This window comes from Microtus pennsylvanicus, chromosome 8, assembly GCF_037038515.1.
Source record: "Microtus pennsylvanicus isolate mMicPen1 chromosome 8, mMicPen1.hap1, whole genome shotgun sequence".
In the NCBI taxonomy this organism is placed as follows: domain Eukaryota; kingdom Metazoa; phylum Chordata; class Mammalia; order Rodentia; family Cricetidae; genus Microtus; species Microtus pennsylvanicus.
The window spans coordinates 73,408,951-73,428,213 of record NC_134586.1 but is presented as its reverse complement, the minus strand read 5'-3'; the positions used below and the strand labels follow the sequence as shown (position 1 = coordinate 73,428,213).

The following is a 19,263-nucleotide window of genomic DNA, read 5'->3' as shown; positions in this document are numbered from 1 at the left end:
TGCCAACTGATTTTCAACCTTAAGGTAAAACCTAGTCTCCTTACAAAGACACAGAAACTGGAAAATCCCCTTTCCTAACCACTACCCTGGTTCTCCACTGACCCTGGAATCCAAAATGTGACTACTTACTCTCTGTGCCAGACACATTTGGGCATCCCAAACTATACTGGAACCCCATGCCTGCCTAGCCATGCCTATTACCACCTCCTCCTCTACCCAGCACTCAGGACTCTACCCATATGTCTACGTGGGTCTCTGCTCCACGAGCTGGAGAAGCTGCTTTTCTCATCACAGCACTTAACATCCTCTAATTACTTCCTATACAATTACCTTTCCTGTTAGCCTGGCATTTCCATGGAAGAAAGCGATCATATACCTCAACCTGTAGCTCTAAAACTCAGGAAGAAAAGTAGAGGATGGCCGGGCGATGGTGGCGCACGCCTTTAATCCCAGCACTCGGGAGGCAGAGGCAGGCGGATCTCTGTGAGTTCGAGACCAGCCTGGTCTACAAAGGGTGTTCCAGGACAGGCTCCAAAGCCACAGAGAAACCCTGTCTCGAAAAACCAAAAAAAAAAAAAAAGAAAGAAAAAAGAAAAGTAGAGGATGACCCAGCGTGGGGAAAGCAAAGACAGGAAGAATTCAAATACTCTGTGAGTTTGGGGTGAGCGCCAGGCCAGTCAGGGCTACAGAGTGAGACCTTATCTCAAAACCAAGAGCGCAGGATGAACAAATGGATGCGATGTGGTACTGTGTAAGACCCGGTTACTGAGAGTAACCGGAGACTTCACTCAGCAGCAGTCAGAACTGGGCTGAGAGATGAGAAAGAGTGGAAAACTCCCCTGAGTACCCAACAGGGGACACAACAAATGAGCAGCACAAGCGGCAGCTACTTAACAACAGGGGCTTGCCTAGGATCTCCCATAAGTAATACCATTATTCTGACAAATAAAACAGATTTCTGTATTCTCTTTATACAGCTGTAGTCTCTTCGGTCCCCTACACAAATCTCTTTGGATCCACTAATCAGAAAAGAATGAAGACCCTAACCCCCTATCCACAGACAGTCCCTTCATGTCCTATCAGGATTCACTGACAACTGGAAATAAAAGTGTTCTCCGGCTCTGAGATGCCCCTGAAATGCGGTCCTCAAGTCAGAGATGTGGGTGACTTGTCTCTCACCTTGTTTGGTGATCTGGAAAGTCTTCTTGCTGCAAAGAACAACAGCCTGAAGCATCTCATGAGGAGAAACATGTGCCTTGAAGTTCCGCGGGTTCCAGAGCTTTCTCATCAGCTCTCCAAACCGCTGGACCAACAAAAACATAATATCCCCTGGAGGGCGCTTGATGTTCTTGTAATTGTCTTCCTCCAGGAAGTAGTTCCGAAGAGGAGGAACATTAGACAGAGCCTGGAAATCAAGCATTCCAGTTAGCACAAAGCCCTTTGCAGGACCCCTCAGGACCAGGCTGTTCCAGCTAACATTCAGATAAAGCCTGTGACAGGACTAGGACAGCCTTCAAATGTTCAAAAGAAACTGACCCTAGGGCCTGGTAAGGTGGCTCAGAGGTTAAGAGCGCTGGCTGCTCTTCCTGGCTGTTCTTCCAGAGGTCAAGTTCAATTCCCAGCAACCATGTATTGGTTCACAACCATCTATAATGAGATCTAATGCCCTCTTCTGGTCTGCAGGCATACATGCAGGCAGAACACTATACATAATAAACAAATAAATCTTAAAGAAAAAAGAAAGGAAGGAAGGAAGGAAGGAAGGAAGGAAGGAAGGAAGGAAGGAAGGAAGGAAGAAACTGACCCTCAGAAAATGCTGCCAGAGCTCAGAGAAACATCCTTCACTGAGTCACACAAAATAAAGGCTGACAAACACTTAGTGAATGAAGGATTTAAAAAGTCAAACAGAGACTCAGGTCTGTAATCCCAGTACCTGGGAGGCTGAGGCAGAAGAGAAGCCAGCCTGGACTACGTATGAAGACAGCCTGAACTATGTAGTGAGTAGCCTGGGCTACAGAGCAAGACCCTAGTTTAAAAAAAAAAAACAAAAACCAACAAAAAGACAAAATTAAAAAAAAACACACAGAGCAACTGAACAAATAAACAAACAAAAAAGTAAGCAAAATCAAAAGTCTTTTTTAAAAGAGTATTCAGGGCTAGAGAGATGGCTCAGCGGTTTAGAGTGCATCTTGATCCTGCAGAGAACCCCCAGGACCCACGTCTGGCAGCTCAGAACTGCTTGCAACTCCAGCTCCAAGGTGTCCAACACCTTCCTCTGGACTCCACAAGAACCTGCGTTCGTACGTGCACATACATACTCACACAGTACATACAGATACACAGAAAGGAAGGAAGAGTCAGGTGGAGGTGGTGCATGCCTTTAATCCCACCACTCCAGAAGCAGAAACAGGCGATCTCTGTGAGTTCAAGGCCAGCCTGGTCTACAGAGCGAGTTCTAGAACAGGCTCCAAAGCTACAGAGATATAGAGAAACCCTGTCTCAAAAAATAAAAATAAATTTAAAAAAAAAAGAGGAAGGGAGGAGGGAGCAAGAGAGAAAAAGAAATAGACCCCAACACAGTGGTTCATTCTGGCCTAGCCTAGGAACAGAGTCCACTGCCTCTCATAATCTGGAGACTGCAGGAGCCATAAGCCTAGAAGCCGAAAACTCCCTCAGCATGTGGGAGCCGCCCCTTGACCAGAAAGGAGTGTGCTGCTGGCTGCAGAGCGAATGCTCAGGTGGAGTTCTCAGAGACCTGGGGTCTGGGCCCTTCCGACTGTACTCTCAAAGAAGTGTTAACTTCTTGGCAGCTTCCAGTTACTCTCCCCTCCCCAGTGTCCTTTCTTGAGCATACCTGCAACACTGCATTTGCATAGTCATTGGCTTTTATGTTGTTCAGTCCCACGATCCCTGGCAGGTAAGTGGTACCATCATATGCCCGGGACAATTTGGCTTGCTTGTCCAAGTTTGCAATTTGCTGCTTTGTGAAAGTAGGCTTCAACACATACTGCCAAGCAAAAAAAACACATAAGTTGTTGTAAACAGGGTTCACAAAGTATATCCAGAAAATAAAAATTCCCTGGTCATGAATGCCCCACTCTACACCCTAAGGCTCAGCCACCAGGGATGAAGACCGAGGTAGGGGAGTAAGTCCTCCACAGAACTCATCTGCAAGGGGCTTTGTGTCTAATCCTGAATCACTGAATTCCAAGTCTGTCTTTACCCCTACAGTCCGGTCAACTCCATGATCAATGGCTGCCAGAAACCCAGGATGCTCAGGACTAAGAAGCCAGCAGGAGCCCAAGTCTCCAGTGGGGTATCTTGTGTATCTAGCTCAAGAGTGGAGCACCTTCTTCCCTGCCAGGCTTCCAAGCCTCCGAGGGCTGTGAGGCAGGACAGAATCTTCCTGGTCACAGAACTATCATCATGAACTTAGTTTGAAACTTGAATTTATTCTACTTTTTCACTTTCTCTAGCAGGGCCCTTCCCAGAGTCCCTTGGGATAGCTCACAAAACAATGTGGCCGACACCAGCAACCAGGGACACATACTGTGATATCCTCCAGTGAGGAGTCGATGATCTCATAGTTGTCAGGAAGGCAGTAAAACTTGAGAGTGTGGAGGTTGAGGAAGACGTGGTGGCTGAACTGGACGCTGTGAATGTAGGCATGAGACTTCAGGCCCCGGCCTGTGGGAAAGGGGGAAGGGATGTCAGAGAAAGGCCTAAAAGGCACAGATCAAGTCTGCTCTTGCCTCATTACTTTGTGCAAAACATGTTAAAAGCAAAAACAAAGTAAGTCCTATGCCATCCATGAAATTAATCCCCATATAAACTTCTCTCACAAAGAGAACCAGAAAGAACACTAAGACATAAGTTAGGGAAATTAGTTTCAACATAAAAGTATACATGTGGATTGGGCAGTGGTGGCATGTCTTTAATCCCAACACTCAGGAGGCAGAGACTGGAGGATCTCAGTGAGTTCAAGGCCAGCCTGGTCTACAGAGTGAGTTCCAGGACAGGCTCCAAAGCTACAGAGAAACCCTGTCTCAAAAAAAAACAAAACAAAAAACAAACAAAAGTATATATATAAACTAACTTCATATGTATCAGAAACTAGGAGTATCAAAAAAAATGTTATTTAATACATAAGAACATAAATACACACACACAGATATACCTATCCTGAGGCTGCCTTCCCATCAGCTGTCTTCAGCTCCCACCTACACCCTTGTCCTTTGTCCTTGCTACATCCCTTTATGTTTGTTACTGTTTAGCAGTACTAATGTTAACCCAGAGTTTTGCGCACATTAGGCAATGCTCCAGCACTAGGCTACTGTTGTGAAAGTTTCCTTAGTTTATGCTGTGGGATATTTGTTTAGTGATGCAAAGATGTGTTGCATTCTTTAGTGCTGCATTTGTTTAACTCTGTAAAGCTGTGTTACTTTGCCTTCCTAAAACACCTGACTGATCTAATAAAGAGTTGAATGGTCAATAGTGAGGCGGGCAAGAGGGAGAGGTGGGGTTGCCAAGCAGAGAGAATAAATAGGAGGGAAAATCTAGGCTTGAGTGAAGCAAAGAACAAGGAGGAGGGAGAATAGGAGAAAAAGAGGAGAATGCCAGAGGCCAACCACCCAGTCACACAACCAGTCACGGAGTAAGAAGGGAAGAAAGACATAGAATAAAGAAGGGTTAGAGAGAGAGAGACAGAGACAGAGACAAAGAGAGAAAAGAAAAGAAAGCCCAAAGGCAAAATGTAACGGGATAATTTAACTTAGAAAAGCTAGCTAGAAATAAGCAAAGCTATGGCCGGGCATTCATAAGTAAGAATAAGTCTCCATGTATTTATTTGGGAGCAGGGTGGCAGGCCCACAAAGAATTAAAAAAAAAAAAAGAAAAACCAACTACAGGCTACCCTGCCAAACTCTTTCATTTTGAGCCACAATCTTGCTAAGTTGACTAAGCTGTCTCCAAATTTCCACCTTCCAACCCCCCAGCTCAGGTTCCTGAGAAGCTGGGATAACGTCCGCATCCCCTTCCAGCACTCCTCTTTTTAGTATCACTCTCCTGCAGCACATTCAAATGCAGAGGAGCAGAACACGCACTTCTAATGTCAGCAGAAGCAAGCACAGCTCTATGTTCAAGGCCAGCCTGGTGTAGAGTGAATTCCAGGACAGTCAGGGCTGTATGCAGAGAAAGAGAAACACTGTCTCAAAAAGCAAAACAAAAACAAACAAACAAACAAAGAAATGAAAACAAAGCATAAGGACACATGTGTATGAAGGAGGAGCGTATGAGACCCATCATTCCATATTCTAACCTAAAACATCAGAAATAAAGGCTGAGCGGACACCTTTAATCCCAGCACTCAGGAGGCAGAGGCAGATGGATCTCTGTGAGTTTGAGACCAGCCTGGTCTTCGGGGTTAGTTCCAGGAAAGTTGGAGCTACACACACAAAAAATGTGCCTCGAAAAACCATGAAAAACAAAAAGGGTGCTCGCTTCAGCAGCACATATACTAAAATTGGAACGATACAGAGAAGATTAGCATGGCCCCTGCGCAAGGATGACATGCTAATTCGTGCAGTGTTCCATATTTAAAAAAAAAAAGGCTGGGCATGGTGACACACACCTGTGATCCTAGCATTAGGGAGATGAAGACAGGAGGGTCAAGACCCTGTCTGAAAATATACACAACACACACACACACACACACACACACGACCTTGGGGAGCTGGCAAGATGGTTCAGTAGGTAAGGGCATCTGCCACCAAGCCTAATGACCTGAGTTTAATCCTTGGAGCCCACATGGTGGAAAGAACCAATTCCCACAAGCTGTCCACTGACTTCCACACATGCCCACAAATATCCACATTGATATATAAAACTAACCTTAAAATGTAATACATTTTTAGGAATTGACTTTGGAGACAGGCAGGATGACAACACCTACAATCCCAGCACTCAGATGACCAGAGACAGGGGACCTGAGATAAGCTCAAGTCAGTCAGACCAATACAGTGAGTTCTAGGTCAATCAGGGCTACATACTGAAGTATTGTCTCAAATATCAAAGGGGAAGAAAAACTGACCTTCACTACCCTCTGTCCTCATTTTTATTCATTGCTTTATAGTCTAGCAGAAATCAAATGTAGGATTTGTTGATTGTTTTATCTGTCAACCTTGATCTCACATACGCTCCCTACAAAAGCAAAAAATGTGGCTTCTCGTTTTTTTTTTTTACTTCCCCATTATATTATGTACATGCATACTACTTGTTGGTCTAAATGAGTTAAAACAATACATTTTCAGAAAAGAACTAAATAAATATTCTCAGGAGATGATGATAGGGCACCTGCAAAACCCAGCACAAGAAAGCCTGGGGCAGGAGGCTCAAGTTCAAGGTAAGCCTGGCCTACGTACTCAGACCCCACCTCAAAACAGCAAAGATATAAATGCAGAAAACATTAGACTCAGAAACCCAGGACCTGGGTATGCAGCTCAGTGGTAGAACACTTGCCTCGTACATCTGAGAACCTAGGTTCACTGTCCAGTGACAAAAGGAAGGAAAAGAGGGTGGGGGGAAAAGAAAGAAACTTAGAAGCTCGGTGCCAGGAGACCTAGGACTAATTCTTTCTCCCTTTCAGATGTGCTCAACTCTGATCAAGGAGAAAACCTCCAGTTTCCTGGGAAGAAAGACAGAAACTATTAAACATGGTCCCCAAGAATAACTTACTTTCCACAAAAAAAAAAAGACAGCTTCACAGTTTAACGCATTTATCATTCATGCCATTTATTTACCTTGAAAGTACTTGCCACACACCAGACAGGCGTACGCATTGATATGCGAGAGGGAGATAGAGCAGAGTTTCTCAAAGTCGAAGTCCAGCACACTCCTGAGAGACAGAGCACAGGAACAATGAACAGGGACGAGGCAGTGGTGGCTCGCCATGCCACAATGCCACACACGTCCTTAAGAGACTGCATTAGCATAAAACCACATATCCAGAGCAGGCTCAAAGTGTCTGCATCAAACGCAAATGCCCACAACACACTTTTTCATTAGATTCATCCAACTGTGGATCAATATTTGGAAAAAACAAAAGTTACATCTGCACTAAACATATACAGACATTTTCCCCTTTGGCATTATTCCCTAAATGACTACTTTGCATAGCACTTGACACTGTATTTGGGATTAGTAATCTCAGACAATTTAAAGTAACAGGAGGGTGTGCACTGAACATATGTAACTATATAAAAATTGAATATATGTAATATATCCAACAGTCAGATTTTGGCATGTTTCAGGGAGTCTTGGTCCCACTCCCCCCACGGATATGAGACAACTTTTCATAGAGGCCCAACTCCTCTAATTCTGGCACCTGGAAGATTGAGTCAGCAAGACTACAAGTCCCAGATCATCATTGACTATAGAGTAAGATAGCAAAAGCAAAGACCCTTCCATTATATTCAAATTCTTTGCAGGAAAAACAACAGAGAGGACTAAGTAAGAGTCCAACAACACTGAGAGAGTGAGAGGACATAAAGTGTAAACACGTCTGTTTAGAGACAAGAAATTCTGCCAGGCATGGTGGCACATACCTTTAATTCTAGCATTTGTGAGGCAGACGCAGGTGGATGTCTGTGAGTCTGAGGCCAGACCAGTCTGCACATTGCACTCCAAGCCAGTTGGGGCTACACAGTGAGACCTTAGCTCAAAATAAATAAAAATTTTATTTTTGTTTAAAAAAAAAAAAGCCAGGCAATGGTGGTGCACACCTTTAATCCCAGCACTTGGAAGGCAGAGGCAGGTGGATCTCTGTGAGTTTGAGGCTGGCCTGGTCTAAAAAGCCAGGACAGCCAGAGCTGTAACCCAGAGAAACACTATCTCAATAAATAAATAAATGGTAAAAAGTGGTTGGGAGATTCTGCTGAAGGGCAGAGCACTTGCCCAGCAAACACAGGACCCTAGCACACACACACCAAAAAAAAAAAAAAAAAAAGGAAAGAAATCCACGAGAGAGAGAGAGAGAGAGAGAGAGAGAGAGAGAGAGAGAGAGAGAGAGGAGAGGGAGCAAGCACCTGAAGAAGTTTAAGAACACCTACAAGTAGACCTGGTCATTAAAACACAAAGCAATATGTGTGACTGTTCAACATTAAAGGAACAAAAAAGCCTTTTATGTCCACTGAATCCACAACTGTGAGAGAGATTTAATAGTAAATATTAATAGTTGTACTGTTGAGGGACCAGTTAGCCACAAATGGTCATTGATAACTAAGTTTTAATTTTAGTTCCTGGACTGAAGTATAGCTCAGTGGTAAAGCATGTCCAGCATGAGAGGCCTGGATTTGATTTCAAGTATGACAAAGAAACTAAAAAATCAGTGCTTCAACTGCTAAAGCCATATTTCAAATCCTCAAGAGTCATGTGTAGCTTGTACATCCTACAAGGGACAGCCCTTACGAAAAGCAATTACTGATGGGCTTGGTGGGGCACACCTGCAACCCCAGCACTGAGCAGCTAAGGTGTGGGGATCGAAAATTCTGTGTCAGCCTGGGCCACATATCAGAACCTTGTCTCAAACAAAACAAAACAAAACAAACAGCATTTTAAATGCAATTCTGTATTGTGGAGAATTCTACTGGACAGCACTATCTTAGAAGATAGGCTGTAGACAACTGGAAATCAAAGAAAATACAAGATAAGAGGACTATCACTGCTATACACAAAAACCACATTTGGGGCCTGAGAGAAGGCTCCTCAGTTAGCCTGACACCCTCTTCTGGCCTCCACAGACACCTGCATGCACATGATGCACACTAACTTGTGAAAGAACACACACAGCTAAATCTTGAAGAAACAGAAGTCTTGGCAACTCTTCTTCGAGAAGCCCACACCCATGCTCTTGCCTTCTTGTAAGTACCTCTTTCCCTTAACCCTGTGCTTAAGTCGATATTAAAATTTCTTCAAAGTGCCTCAGTAACAAAGAAAATAATTATATTTGGTTTAATGAATCTTGAAACTCTATAATAGCACCCAATAAGTGTTGTGGATTCAATAAGTATTTCAGTATGCTACTGTAACTTCAGGTACACGTGTATCCCTTAGTTACAAATTAGACATTCAGAATCAGCAAAAAGCTTTTCTGTGTATGGATGTTCACTCGACAGGCTATGGTGACACATGGCTTTAATCCCAGCACTCCAGAGGCAGAGGCAAGTGGATGTCTGAGTTCCACAGCACCCTGGTCTACAGACTGAGTTCTAGGACAGCCAGAGCTACACAACAAACAAATAAACTTTGCCACTCTGAAGAGACAACATGGAAGAACATGGCAAGAAACACAAGGCTTCTTGAGGCAAAAAGGCTTAAAATGAGGAAAATTTGAATGAACTGTTCACTGCTCAGTTTGGAGAATTTTCTACAAAATTTTTACTATATTCTGCATATCAAAACCCACTGATTTTTGACTGTATGGTACTGGGATTAAACCCTGGGCCTCTGACAGGCCAGCCCAAGTGCTCTGCTGCTGAGATATATCCCCAAGCCTTTTCCTCATCCTCTTTCTATCACTGACCTGTTAATGGTATCCAGATATGGGCAGTGACGACTCCTCCGGTCCTCAGAATCCACTCGGCCATTCTTTGCTGAGAAGAAAGAGATCACAGACTTTAAGATGGAAAACTTGTGCTGGGATGTAACTCAGTGGAAGAGCACTTGACTAGTAAGGGCAGGATTCGCTCTTCCACAAAAACATAAATAGAGAACAGGAAAATACTCAAATCACAGGCGCACTGTGTTCTGTTTCCCATGGAAATGGAAAAATTTGATCAACTAAGATTAGGGAAAGCTTTTACTTTTCTTGTAGTGACAACATTCTAAAAAGGTACAAACTAAGAGTAGATCTATTACATACATAACCAACAAAAGATTAATCCATGTATTACATAAAGAAATCCAGGCAAGCAAGATGGCTTACTAAGGTACTTGCCACCAAGCCTAGCTACCTGCATTCAATCCCTGGGACCTACAAGGTAGGAAGAGAGAACTGACTGCCACAAGTTGTCCTCTGCCCTCTAAATGTACACCATGGTACATGCGTACACACATATAAATAAATGCACTAACCCTTTTTTTTCACCATGTATGATGGTGTACACCATTAAACCTAGCCCTTGAATAATACAATCTATAGAATAATACAATCTCTCTCCTAAGGCTGTTGACTGTATCAACATCATTGACAAGACAATATATAAGTCCTACAACAACCTCCTGCAAAACCCAGGAGAAGCAGAACTGTCTCCATACTGAACTAATACAAAGTCAGTACTTTAATCGGGTGCACAGAGATCTCGACTGAACGGGCTTACTCCAGATATTGGAACTTTGCAAAAGCTGGAGAGGGGAACATCTGTAAATTTATTTACAGAGCACCTGACCCACGTGCGCTATTCGATAAAGGGGGGTTGTGTTGTTTCGTGACAACGTGAAGATTAGAACTGTCTTCATCTGAAAACAGTTCTGTCTGGACTCAACCTCGGGCAGGGAAGCACAGAAAGGAAAAGTAAAAGGCAGGCGAAAAATGGGCATCTCAGAGCTCAGTAAAGGAATCTAAGGTCATCCCTGGCTACAACAGCAAGTTTCTGAGACCCTGTCTCAAAAAAGGAAAAAGGAGAAAAGAAGAAAACAGGCTAGCGTGGAGGGCGCGCCCTGCCCGGCCCCGCGCACCTCGCACCTCCCGCTCGGGCTCCGAGTCCTCGTCGGCCTCGCGCTCCCGCTTCACCCTCACCGCCGGGGGCGCGGACGCCGGAACCTCCCGCGCAGTCGGCTCGGCTTCCCGCTTCACGCGGACCGGGCTGGCCCGGGAGTTCGCCGCCTCGGGCTCCCGCTCGCGGTCTCGCTCCTTCTTGATGCGACCCGAGCTACCCCGCGACTCGGATTCGCGCTTCCCACGGGTGGAACCATGAGACTGCCGTTTAGACCGGCTAGACATCGCCGCCGGCCGCTAGGAGCTTCCGCGCCGGAGCCGCGCACGCTGGGGACACGCAGCCAATCAGGAGCCGAGCTGGCCTCAGAAGCACAGCTCGCTACGAGTCGCTGAGAGGGACAACACACGCGGCTGGACCCTTACAGGCGCTACCTGCCCTGTTTGAGACAGTTATGAACCTGCTGCTTCACAGCTGCTATTAACAGCTTAAAGAGATAGGAACCTTTCACGGGCTACGGTGATTGTAGAAGAAAGGAAGCTGGCATTCGACCCTAGATATCTTCAGGACAATTTGTGTCTCGAAATGACAATCCAGAGATGTCCCCTGATCCGGGACTGATGTCCTAAACAGGAAAAGGAGTCAGTATTCCCAAATTACCTTTCATTCAGACTTGTACCTGGGAACTTCAATTAGTACCACATTTAGAGGGCTCTTGAAATAAGGAAATTGCAAATACTCTGCCAGGGCTCATTTATTGTTTAGTTAATAAAACTCCAAATTCAGTTTGACCACTGAGCCATGCCTTAGTCCTACTTATGGGAACAGTTCCATTGAAGTAGAATTGACAGAGTGCTGCATGTCTGTCTGGTCAGTGTAATGTGCTAAATTGTGATGTGTGAACATTTGTGAATCCATTGCCATAATCCAGAGAAGAAACTTGTCTCACTCCAGAAATGCCCTTGTGCCCCTGTGGAATCCTACCCAAACCACTGGGTGACCACATTGCCTAGAATTTCATACTCAAGTGCTGTACAGTGTTAACTCTCTCTGACCTGGCCTCTTTCACAACTGTATAGACAGTTGTTCCTTACTTTGCATTGCAATATTCCATCACACAGTTGTACAAGAGTTTGTCACTGTTCTAATAATGAGTTCCTGCTTTTCGCATTTAAAACAAGGACTTAAAAAAATATCCATTCAGGCAGAGGCAGAAAGATTCCCAAAGTTTAAGGCTAGTCTGGGCTACAGAGTTAGTTCGAGACTATCCTGAGCTGTATAGCAGAAGGAAAGAAAGAAGAGACAGCTGTACATATTAGACCTTTTCTCAAAAGCCTTACTTCCTCCCATGAAGACAGTTAAGCAAGTGATCTGGGCTGGGACAATGCAACCCCAATGTTGCTGGAATAGGGGCTGAGTATGGGGGGGAGGGACTTAGCTATGGGGAGACAGGAGAACCACTGGTGCTTGATGGCTGCCAGATAAACTACAGGTTCAGTGAGAGACCGTATCTCAAAAAAAAAAAAAAATAGAGAATACAAACCAGAAAACCTGGCAGTCTCCTCTGGCCTACTCACACTCAAACACACAAAAGGAAAGAAACTTAGGCACAGTTGGCTCAGAGTCAACCAAGTGGCATATATAACATTTCCTTTTTTCTTTGCCACAAAGAATGAAATAGTCATCTGCAAAGAAATAGTGAATCTAGAAATCGTGTTAAGCGCATTCAGTAAGATTTGGAAAGATTAATCGCAAATACTGCATGTTTTCCCACAGGCAGAGCATAGATTTAATTGTGTGTGTGTGTGTGTGTGTGGGAGAGAGAGAGAGAGAGAGAGAGAGAGAGAGAGAGAGAGAGAGAGAGAGATAAAGAACTATAAGAGGCAAGGTAGAGATCTAAAGGGAGAGAAGGAGCAAAGGTGATGGGAATGACAAGATATCACTTTCTCATGAGCAGAATCTGCCCTTATACGAACAAAGCAGATACACATACACATATACACATAAATTTGATCTCATAATGAAGCTCACTGTACTGTACACTAAAGAACTAATTTTAAAAGGATAGAAAAAAACATCTCTAACAATAGTTTTCAATGTTCGTGGACGACTCGCATTTTTTATAATTTCCTGGTACATCAGCTATAAAATTCTTCTTTCGGATTGGTGATATTACAAAGAAAGCGAAACTCCCGCCCTAATGGTGCTCCACTAGACCAGGTTCCTAAACTCCGAAAACACTGGCGCCTACGCAACCGGAAGAAGTGCAACGGAGCCGGAAGTCGCAGTCCGCAGCCGGAAGTCGGGCTCCGCAGCTGGCGACTTGAGTTCCGCTGCCGTTTTGACGGTTGCTGCGGCTCTGCGCCCAGGATCCGGATGGAGGCGGCACGGGATCCAGGTCCGGGACTGTGCTGCAAGCCCGGGGGGCGTCTGGACATGAGCCACGGCTTCGTACATCACATCCGCCGGAACCAGATCGCTCGGTACCGCCCCGCCCCAGGCCCGGCCCGGCCCGGTTCGGCCAGGTGACAGAGCCTGACTCCCGCTCGGCTCCCCGCAGGGACGACTACGACAAGAAGGTGAAGCAGGCCAAAGAGAAGGCGAGGAGGCGCCACACACCCGCTCCCACGCGGCCCCGCAAGCCAGACCTGCAGGTGTACCTGCCGCGTCACCGAGGTAAGCAGCAGCCAGACCGAGGCCCCGCCCCCTGGGCAAGCCCCACCCCCTGGGCAAGCCCCACCCCCTGGGCGAGCCCCTTTTCTCTGTGTCAGGGCCCACGTCCCCCTTGTCACAGCCCTCACAGAAGCCGCTGCCTCAGCGCCCTCAGATCTCCGCTCCAGGGCTCGTGACCCCAGTTAAGCAACACTGAAGGTACATGGGACCCGACCAGAAATCACTGTCCACCGGTGTGGTCTGCCATGCTGTATTTTAATATTCCTACCACCTGGAAGAGAGAAAGCCTGGCTGAGAGTTAAAAACATAAATGGCCAGTACATAAAATGAAGTGAACCAAGCAAATGGCCTTTTCCCGGTTTTCCTGTGACCATACACTCACATTAACTAACATATGACACCAAGTTGGTGTGCTGTTATTTATAGAGGGTTTAGATCCTGAGTGCATTAACTTGTTGAGTCCATAGAACACCATAAGCTGAGAACTATTATTTCTGTTTCACTGTCTAAAGAGGTGAAATGTTAAGTTGTCCAGCATGTCAGAGCTTGGATTTGAACCCAGGCATAATTCTGCCCATCCTTCCAGCAGCTTCCAGTGATATGTGCTGGAGACATGTGCAAGAGTACCTACTTTCTAACAGAACTATTCTAGAGTAGAGAAAGATAGAAAAGTTAAAATCCTGATTGACAGCTCCCCAAACGCACACACTGTGTTCACAAACATGCATACCCAGAGTCTGTCGGAAGCCTGGAGCCTTTCTTGGTGCCCTTTTTCTGATGATTTCTGTGGGTAGGGGATTTAGCAGCATCCCCCTTTTCCCTCTCATTCTGGTTTGCCCTTACAGATGGCTCTGCCCACCTAGTCAACCCAGACTGTGAAGAGTCGGGGGAAAGCAGCAGTACTGGAAGCTCTGAGCTGGAGCCTCCTGGCCGCCAGCTCTTCTGCTTAGAATATGAGGCAGACAGTGGAGAGGTCACATCAGTCATTGTGTATCAGGTACGCCTTCTGGAAACAGCTGCAGCTTGAAGGTCCCGGGCCATGATGGAAGCTACTGCTAGTCCCTGAGCCGATGTTTATGTCACGGCCAGTGGGAAAACATGTCTTCCCCACGGGACTGCTGGGCAGTGGCAGCAGGTACAACTTTCTCAGCACACAGCGATTCTTAGTTGGGGGGACAGCAAGAGCTTGTGACTCTCAGCTGTGAATCACTGTTACAGGGGACTCCTGAGAAATGAGAATCCTATGAGAATGCTGTCTAGGAACAGGGCAGGTCACTTTCCTGAAAGAGACCGGCTCTGAGCTTCCTGACTCTTCCTCTGCGTAGGATGATGACCCCAGAAGGGTGACTGAGGAAGTGTCAGCACATTCACCTCTGGACCCAGCCATGCGAGAGGCCCTCAGACTGCGCATCCAGGAAGAGCTTGCAAAGCGCCAGAGCCAACACTGACCAGCTTGAAGGCATTCAGGCAGGACTCACTGCACTTGGCAGAATTTCGCCCAGGGAGCTCACCTCTAGTTTGAGGGTACCAGGACCAGTCTATATGATCTTCAGGGATCCTTGTCCTCCCTCTCCAAGCTGCTCTAACCACAAGGGGGTTGCAGGACCACATCTGGCCTACCTCCCAACAGTCATTGTTTCTTGTGTATTGGCCCGTTTGTCTGACCTAACATTCTGGAATTTTATGGACAGTTTTGGCTAACTTGGTGTTTTGGGAGCAGAGAGTTCAGGGAGAACCAGGGCTTATGAAACCTTTGCCCATGTGCTGCTATCTTGATGAGGTTATTTGCCAGGCCCTTTCCTGAGCCATATTTGATATTTTGTGGTTCTTTGATGTTCTACTTTCATCCACCCAGCTTCCCCTAGACCAGTTGTCAGTTTTCCTTTCTCCTATCTTTTGCCATGGGTAGAATCCATTTCCTCCACCCTCCCAACATGACTGTTTCTCTACCACTCAGGAATTTGGAAGTGGGGATTCTGGGAGCCTGCTTTCCTACCAAGTTCTCCAAGTAATTTTGATGCCAATAAAGCAGGAGAACTTTGTTTTTGAGGCCTATTTAGAAACATATCTCCTTCCCCTTCCATGACTTTCCCAAACTGCTCATATGCCCCACTGCATTTGACTGTGTAGACGTCTGTGTAGGAGACCTAGGAAGAAGATGCTGAGCTAAGCTTCAGTTATCTGTTGAAAAACCTTCCTGCTGGGAGTGGTGATGCACACCTTTAATCCCAGCACTCAGGAGGTAGAAGCAGGCAGCTCCCTGTGAGTTCAAGACTAGCCTGGAACAGAGGGAGTTACAGGACAGACAGACAGGGCTCTGAAGAGAGATCCTGTCTCAAATGGTTAGGTCTACCAAATTCACTCCCCAGCTATATACAGAATATACCGTCTGCTCAGACTAGAGGGGAATTATCAAAACAAATTTGAAAATAACTCTCCAATTATGGCTTAACAGTCTTGAATTACTGAAGTTGGGAAAGTTGACAATAGCTATAATTGCCTTTGGGGGAGGTGGCCTGAAGTTGGAAAAAGAGAGTCCTAAAGAACATAATAGATGAAGTGATATGAACACTTCTTCACCCGATGCTTTCCTACCTCCCCAGATTATGTCTGAGCATGGTTATGCACACTTGTAACCCCAGGGGGCCAAAGTAGGAAGATTGCTGCAAGTTAAAGGCCAACCTAAGTTGTTTCAAGAAAAAAAAAATGTAACTTAGGTCCTCTGGGTAAAGATCTCCAGACATAGCAGTTTTCCAACAGAGGACATGTTTTCCAACAGGGGACATGTTTTCCAACACAAGATTAGGCTAAGGTCTGAAGTCCACAACACATCCTGTGCACAGGAATTCAGAGGCACCTAGGATTTCCAGGAAATGAGCCTAACTTGAGCAGCTTGAAATGTGAGTTGTAAAAGAGCCTGTGAGCACCGAGACTGCCTACAACCAGACCCTCTGCCCCGGGGGTTTCTACACGATGCTCTCAAGACCCTCATTCTAGCGATCAGCTCAGTAGTTTTTAAGGATACTCAGGGGCTTCTGGGTTTTATCCCACTCCGATGAAAACAGATGTAATGGGGTTGGGCATCTTGATGTCATTAAAACAGTAAGTCACAGCTTGCCATGCAGAGGAATTCTGGGGCAGTGAGTTAGGTGGTAAGTTAGAAGGGCCTGGTTGTGGGTGTGACTGGGGACCTAAATGCTCTAGACCCAGAGAGCTGATCCCAGGGTTAAGTGCCTTAAGCATGTTGGTCCTAAGCCCAGTTGTGCTGTCAAAGGAAAGCGCCTTTCCCCTGCACTTGCGCACATGTGCTGTCAGTGCCTTTGGACCTGCATGGTTAAATTCCATCCAGAACCTCCAGGGTGAAGGGGGTTCTGCCAAACTCCATGCTCTTCATCCAGCAGGTCATTTTAGTCTCCAGTTAATCAGTCCATTTTCTGACTTGAAACACAGGATTCACTGGAACTCTGGCTGCTTTGGGGGGTTTGCGTTCTTAGAGCTTTCTTTCCTATTTCCTGGTTCAGTTATTGAACTTAGAAAAAAGACCTGAAGAGGAATCTGAGGACCCAGCACCTAAAAATTTGCCTCTATTCCCATTTCTTGGAAAAGGAAGAAAGAGAAGAACACAGCATTCAGTGTAGTCCTTTTATGTGTTTATATGAGCCTCATAAAGACCTCAGAAGGGTGACTGATAGAAACTCCTCTCAGCCTTTTTCCCAGAAGCATTTTGCTTATCAGGTGTATGAAAGATTTTCTAGCCAAGAAAGCCTTCTTGATTCTTAGCGTATTTGTCCTAAAGCTGCAGACCTGCACTTAACAGAAAGCCGTCATTCTGAGCCAGCCTGTTGGAGCTGCTGCTGTTTCTCCAGCACCCCTGAAGTGCCGGGGGCTGCGTCTTCAGCCTCATAGCTTGGCTACGTCACTCTCATCTCCTCTGGGGTCCATGGTAGTACTGTTCAGTTCATTTGGCAGACATGCTTCTAGATGTCTTACAGCCATAGTGAGCTCTCAGAACTGTGCCGTGCTGTGGCACAGTAGAAGCAGTGTGCTTAAGCAGAACTTAACAGCAACTGCTTCAGGGTCAGCACTCATTTGAGTAGATAAGGTCTTGGCTGTCTTTTTTTTTTTTTGGTGGGAGTGGGGGAGAATACGGGGGGCAAGGGAGGCTGGGTCAGGTAGGAGAGCACATGCCTGTAATTCCAGCATCTGAGGCTGAGGTGAAAGGATTGCCATATAACCAGGCATGGTGGCATATACCATTAATCCCAGCACTTAGGAGGCAGAGACAGAAAGGTCTCTGCATTTGAGGCCAGCCTGGTCTACATAGCAAGTTCCATGACAGGCTGGACTATGTAGAGAAACCCTGTCTCAAGTCCCCATGTTAAACCCCCCTCCCAAAAAAATAAAAGCCTTGAGTTTGAGGCTAGCTTGAACTACAGACCTTGTATCAAACAAAAAGTCTCATTCTTACTCTCTGTGGAATGTTTATTCCCCTCAGTTCTTAACTAGAATTAAGCCCATATTTCACAGTTTTGTAATTCCTGAGTCAGAGTTTATGTCATTCGTGAGAGAGCTGGTTTTGCAAGGGGCCTTAGGCTATGCAAGTAGAAATGATAAAGCTGGAGTTGCAGCCCTCTGGCAAGCATGAAAGTCTCTGAAGAGTATAGTGCAGGAAGGGAAAAGATACAAAATGTATATGATGTGAGTAGTATATGGTCCGCTCCAGTCCAGCCATGGTGGGTCTAGTCAATGTGGAAGAACATCCCATCTCTTTGGTCATCTGGGGTGTACTACTAACTAGATCAACCCAGATAGCTCGAACCCCTTTGGGGTAAGTATGCCAACCTGCTGTGTGTTTGACAAGGTCTGAATGGCAGGGTGGTGCTTCCCAGACAACTCAAACTTAAATGAGACCTTTGTGTGAAGGACAGATGACTTTCCTACCTCTGAGATTTTTGGGAATCTTGTGGAATGTTGACAGTTATTTGAAACCTTAACTCAGTTATATTCCTATCCTATCCCTGGGAGCCCTAGGCATCCAGCCCAGATTTCCATAGGAGCTGGAGTGAATACAAGTGAGAACTTTCTAGTAAAGGGCTCCTCTTCCCAGAGCCAACCAAACAAGAGGCTGGGAGTGGTGGTGAACAGTTGAAGAAACTCAGACAGGAGGAGCACTGTCCATTCGAGAGCAGCCCAAACTATACAGCAGAAAACAAAGCAAAACCACATGGGAGTGTACCGGCTGTGTGGTGCTAAACAGAAAAAGCCATACATTCTCATTTCCGGTGTTTCTGTATAAATAAAATGAAGTATGAAAATTGTTTCAAAATCGTGGAAAGTACTTTTTTAACCGAATAAACTATTTTTACAGCACTGTTTTTGCCAAGAGTTGTGAAATCACTTGTGTACTTGGGGCAGGAGGTTAAATGCCTGCCCTAAAGTCATTCCACTACCGAATCAGCACTGAAAATGTCATCTCTTGCTGGGCTCACTATTTTAAGAGCTGCTCTGGTCAGAGTGTAACAGCTAGACTCACAGAGCATCAAAGTTGAAACTTTTAAAGCCATCTGGTCCTACTGTTGTCCTCTTGGGCAGCTTCCTCCAGATGTCCATAAACAAGCTGGTCCTCATCAGGACCTGTATCTTAAGAGTTTTAGGGATTGTTTGGGTTGACCTAGTAAACCTCAAAGTGCCTCCAGTGGCAAAGCTCCAGAGTGCAGGTGACCTCAACACCATGTCAGAATAGTCAGCAGTGCTTGTGGAGATGGGATAGAGAGACAAACCCAACTCAGTAGGATGCGGTGAGCTTTAGGAATCACAGAGCTAAATAAATGTCAAGGCCTGGAGTCCTGTCGTAGCAGTACTAGGACAGAGGCAGGATGAT

General features: G+C 45.7%; 2 protein-coding genes and 1 non-coding gene across 4 annotated transcripts in view; 2 read left to right on the top strand and 1 right to left on the bottom strand.

Moving 5' to 3' along the window:
- Positions 1-11,071, bottom strand: part of Usp39 (ubiquitin specific peptidase 39) — a 29,352-nt gene extending 18,281 nt beyond the window's left edge. Inside the window, exons 1-6 of one of the 2 annotated variants that reach the window (XM_075983829.1) lie at positions 10,732-11,071; positions 9,578-9,647; positions 6,798-6,892; positions 3,551-3,687; positions 2,855-3,007; positions 1,180-1,405 (exon numbers count right to left, since the gene is read on the bottom strand). In XM_075983829.1, the coding sequence (XP_075839944.1) occupies positions 1,180-1,405; positions 2,855-3,007; positions 3,551-3,687; positions 6,798-6,892; positions 9,578-9,647; positions 10,732-10,996 (946 nt within the window). In that variant the 5' untranslated portion in view covers positions 10,997-11,071. The remainder of the gene's footprint in view (positions 1-1,179; positions 1,406-2,854; positions 3,008-3,550; positions 3,688-6,797; positions 6,893-9,577; positions 9,648-10,731) is intronic. The other variant, XM_075983828.1, reaches the window with a different exon arrangement.
- Positions 5,492-5,598, top strand: LOC142856637 (U6 spliceosomal RNA). Its single transcript, XR_012911681.1, has one exon. It is a non-coding gene; the product is annotated as a U6 spliceosomal RNA (small nuclear RNA).
- Positions 11,072-13,000: 1,929 nt separating the features above from the next.
- Positions 13,001-18,757, top strand: C8H2orf68 (chromosome 8 C2orf68 homolog). Its single transcript, XM_075983831.1, has 4 exons — positions 13,001-13,192; positions 13,270-13,385; positions 14,228-14,379; positions 14,708-18,757. The coding sequence occupies exons 1-4, from the start codon at positions 13,086-13,088 to the stop codon at positions 14,828-14,830; spliced, it is 498 nt and encodes a 165-aa protein (XP_075839946.1). The 5' UTR covers positions 13,001-13,085; the 3' UTR covers positions 14,831-18,757.
- Positions 18,758-19,263: the final 506 nt, after the last annotated feature.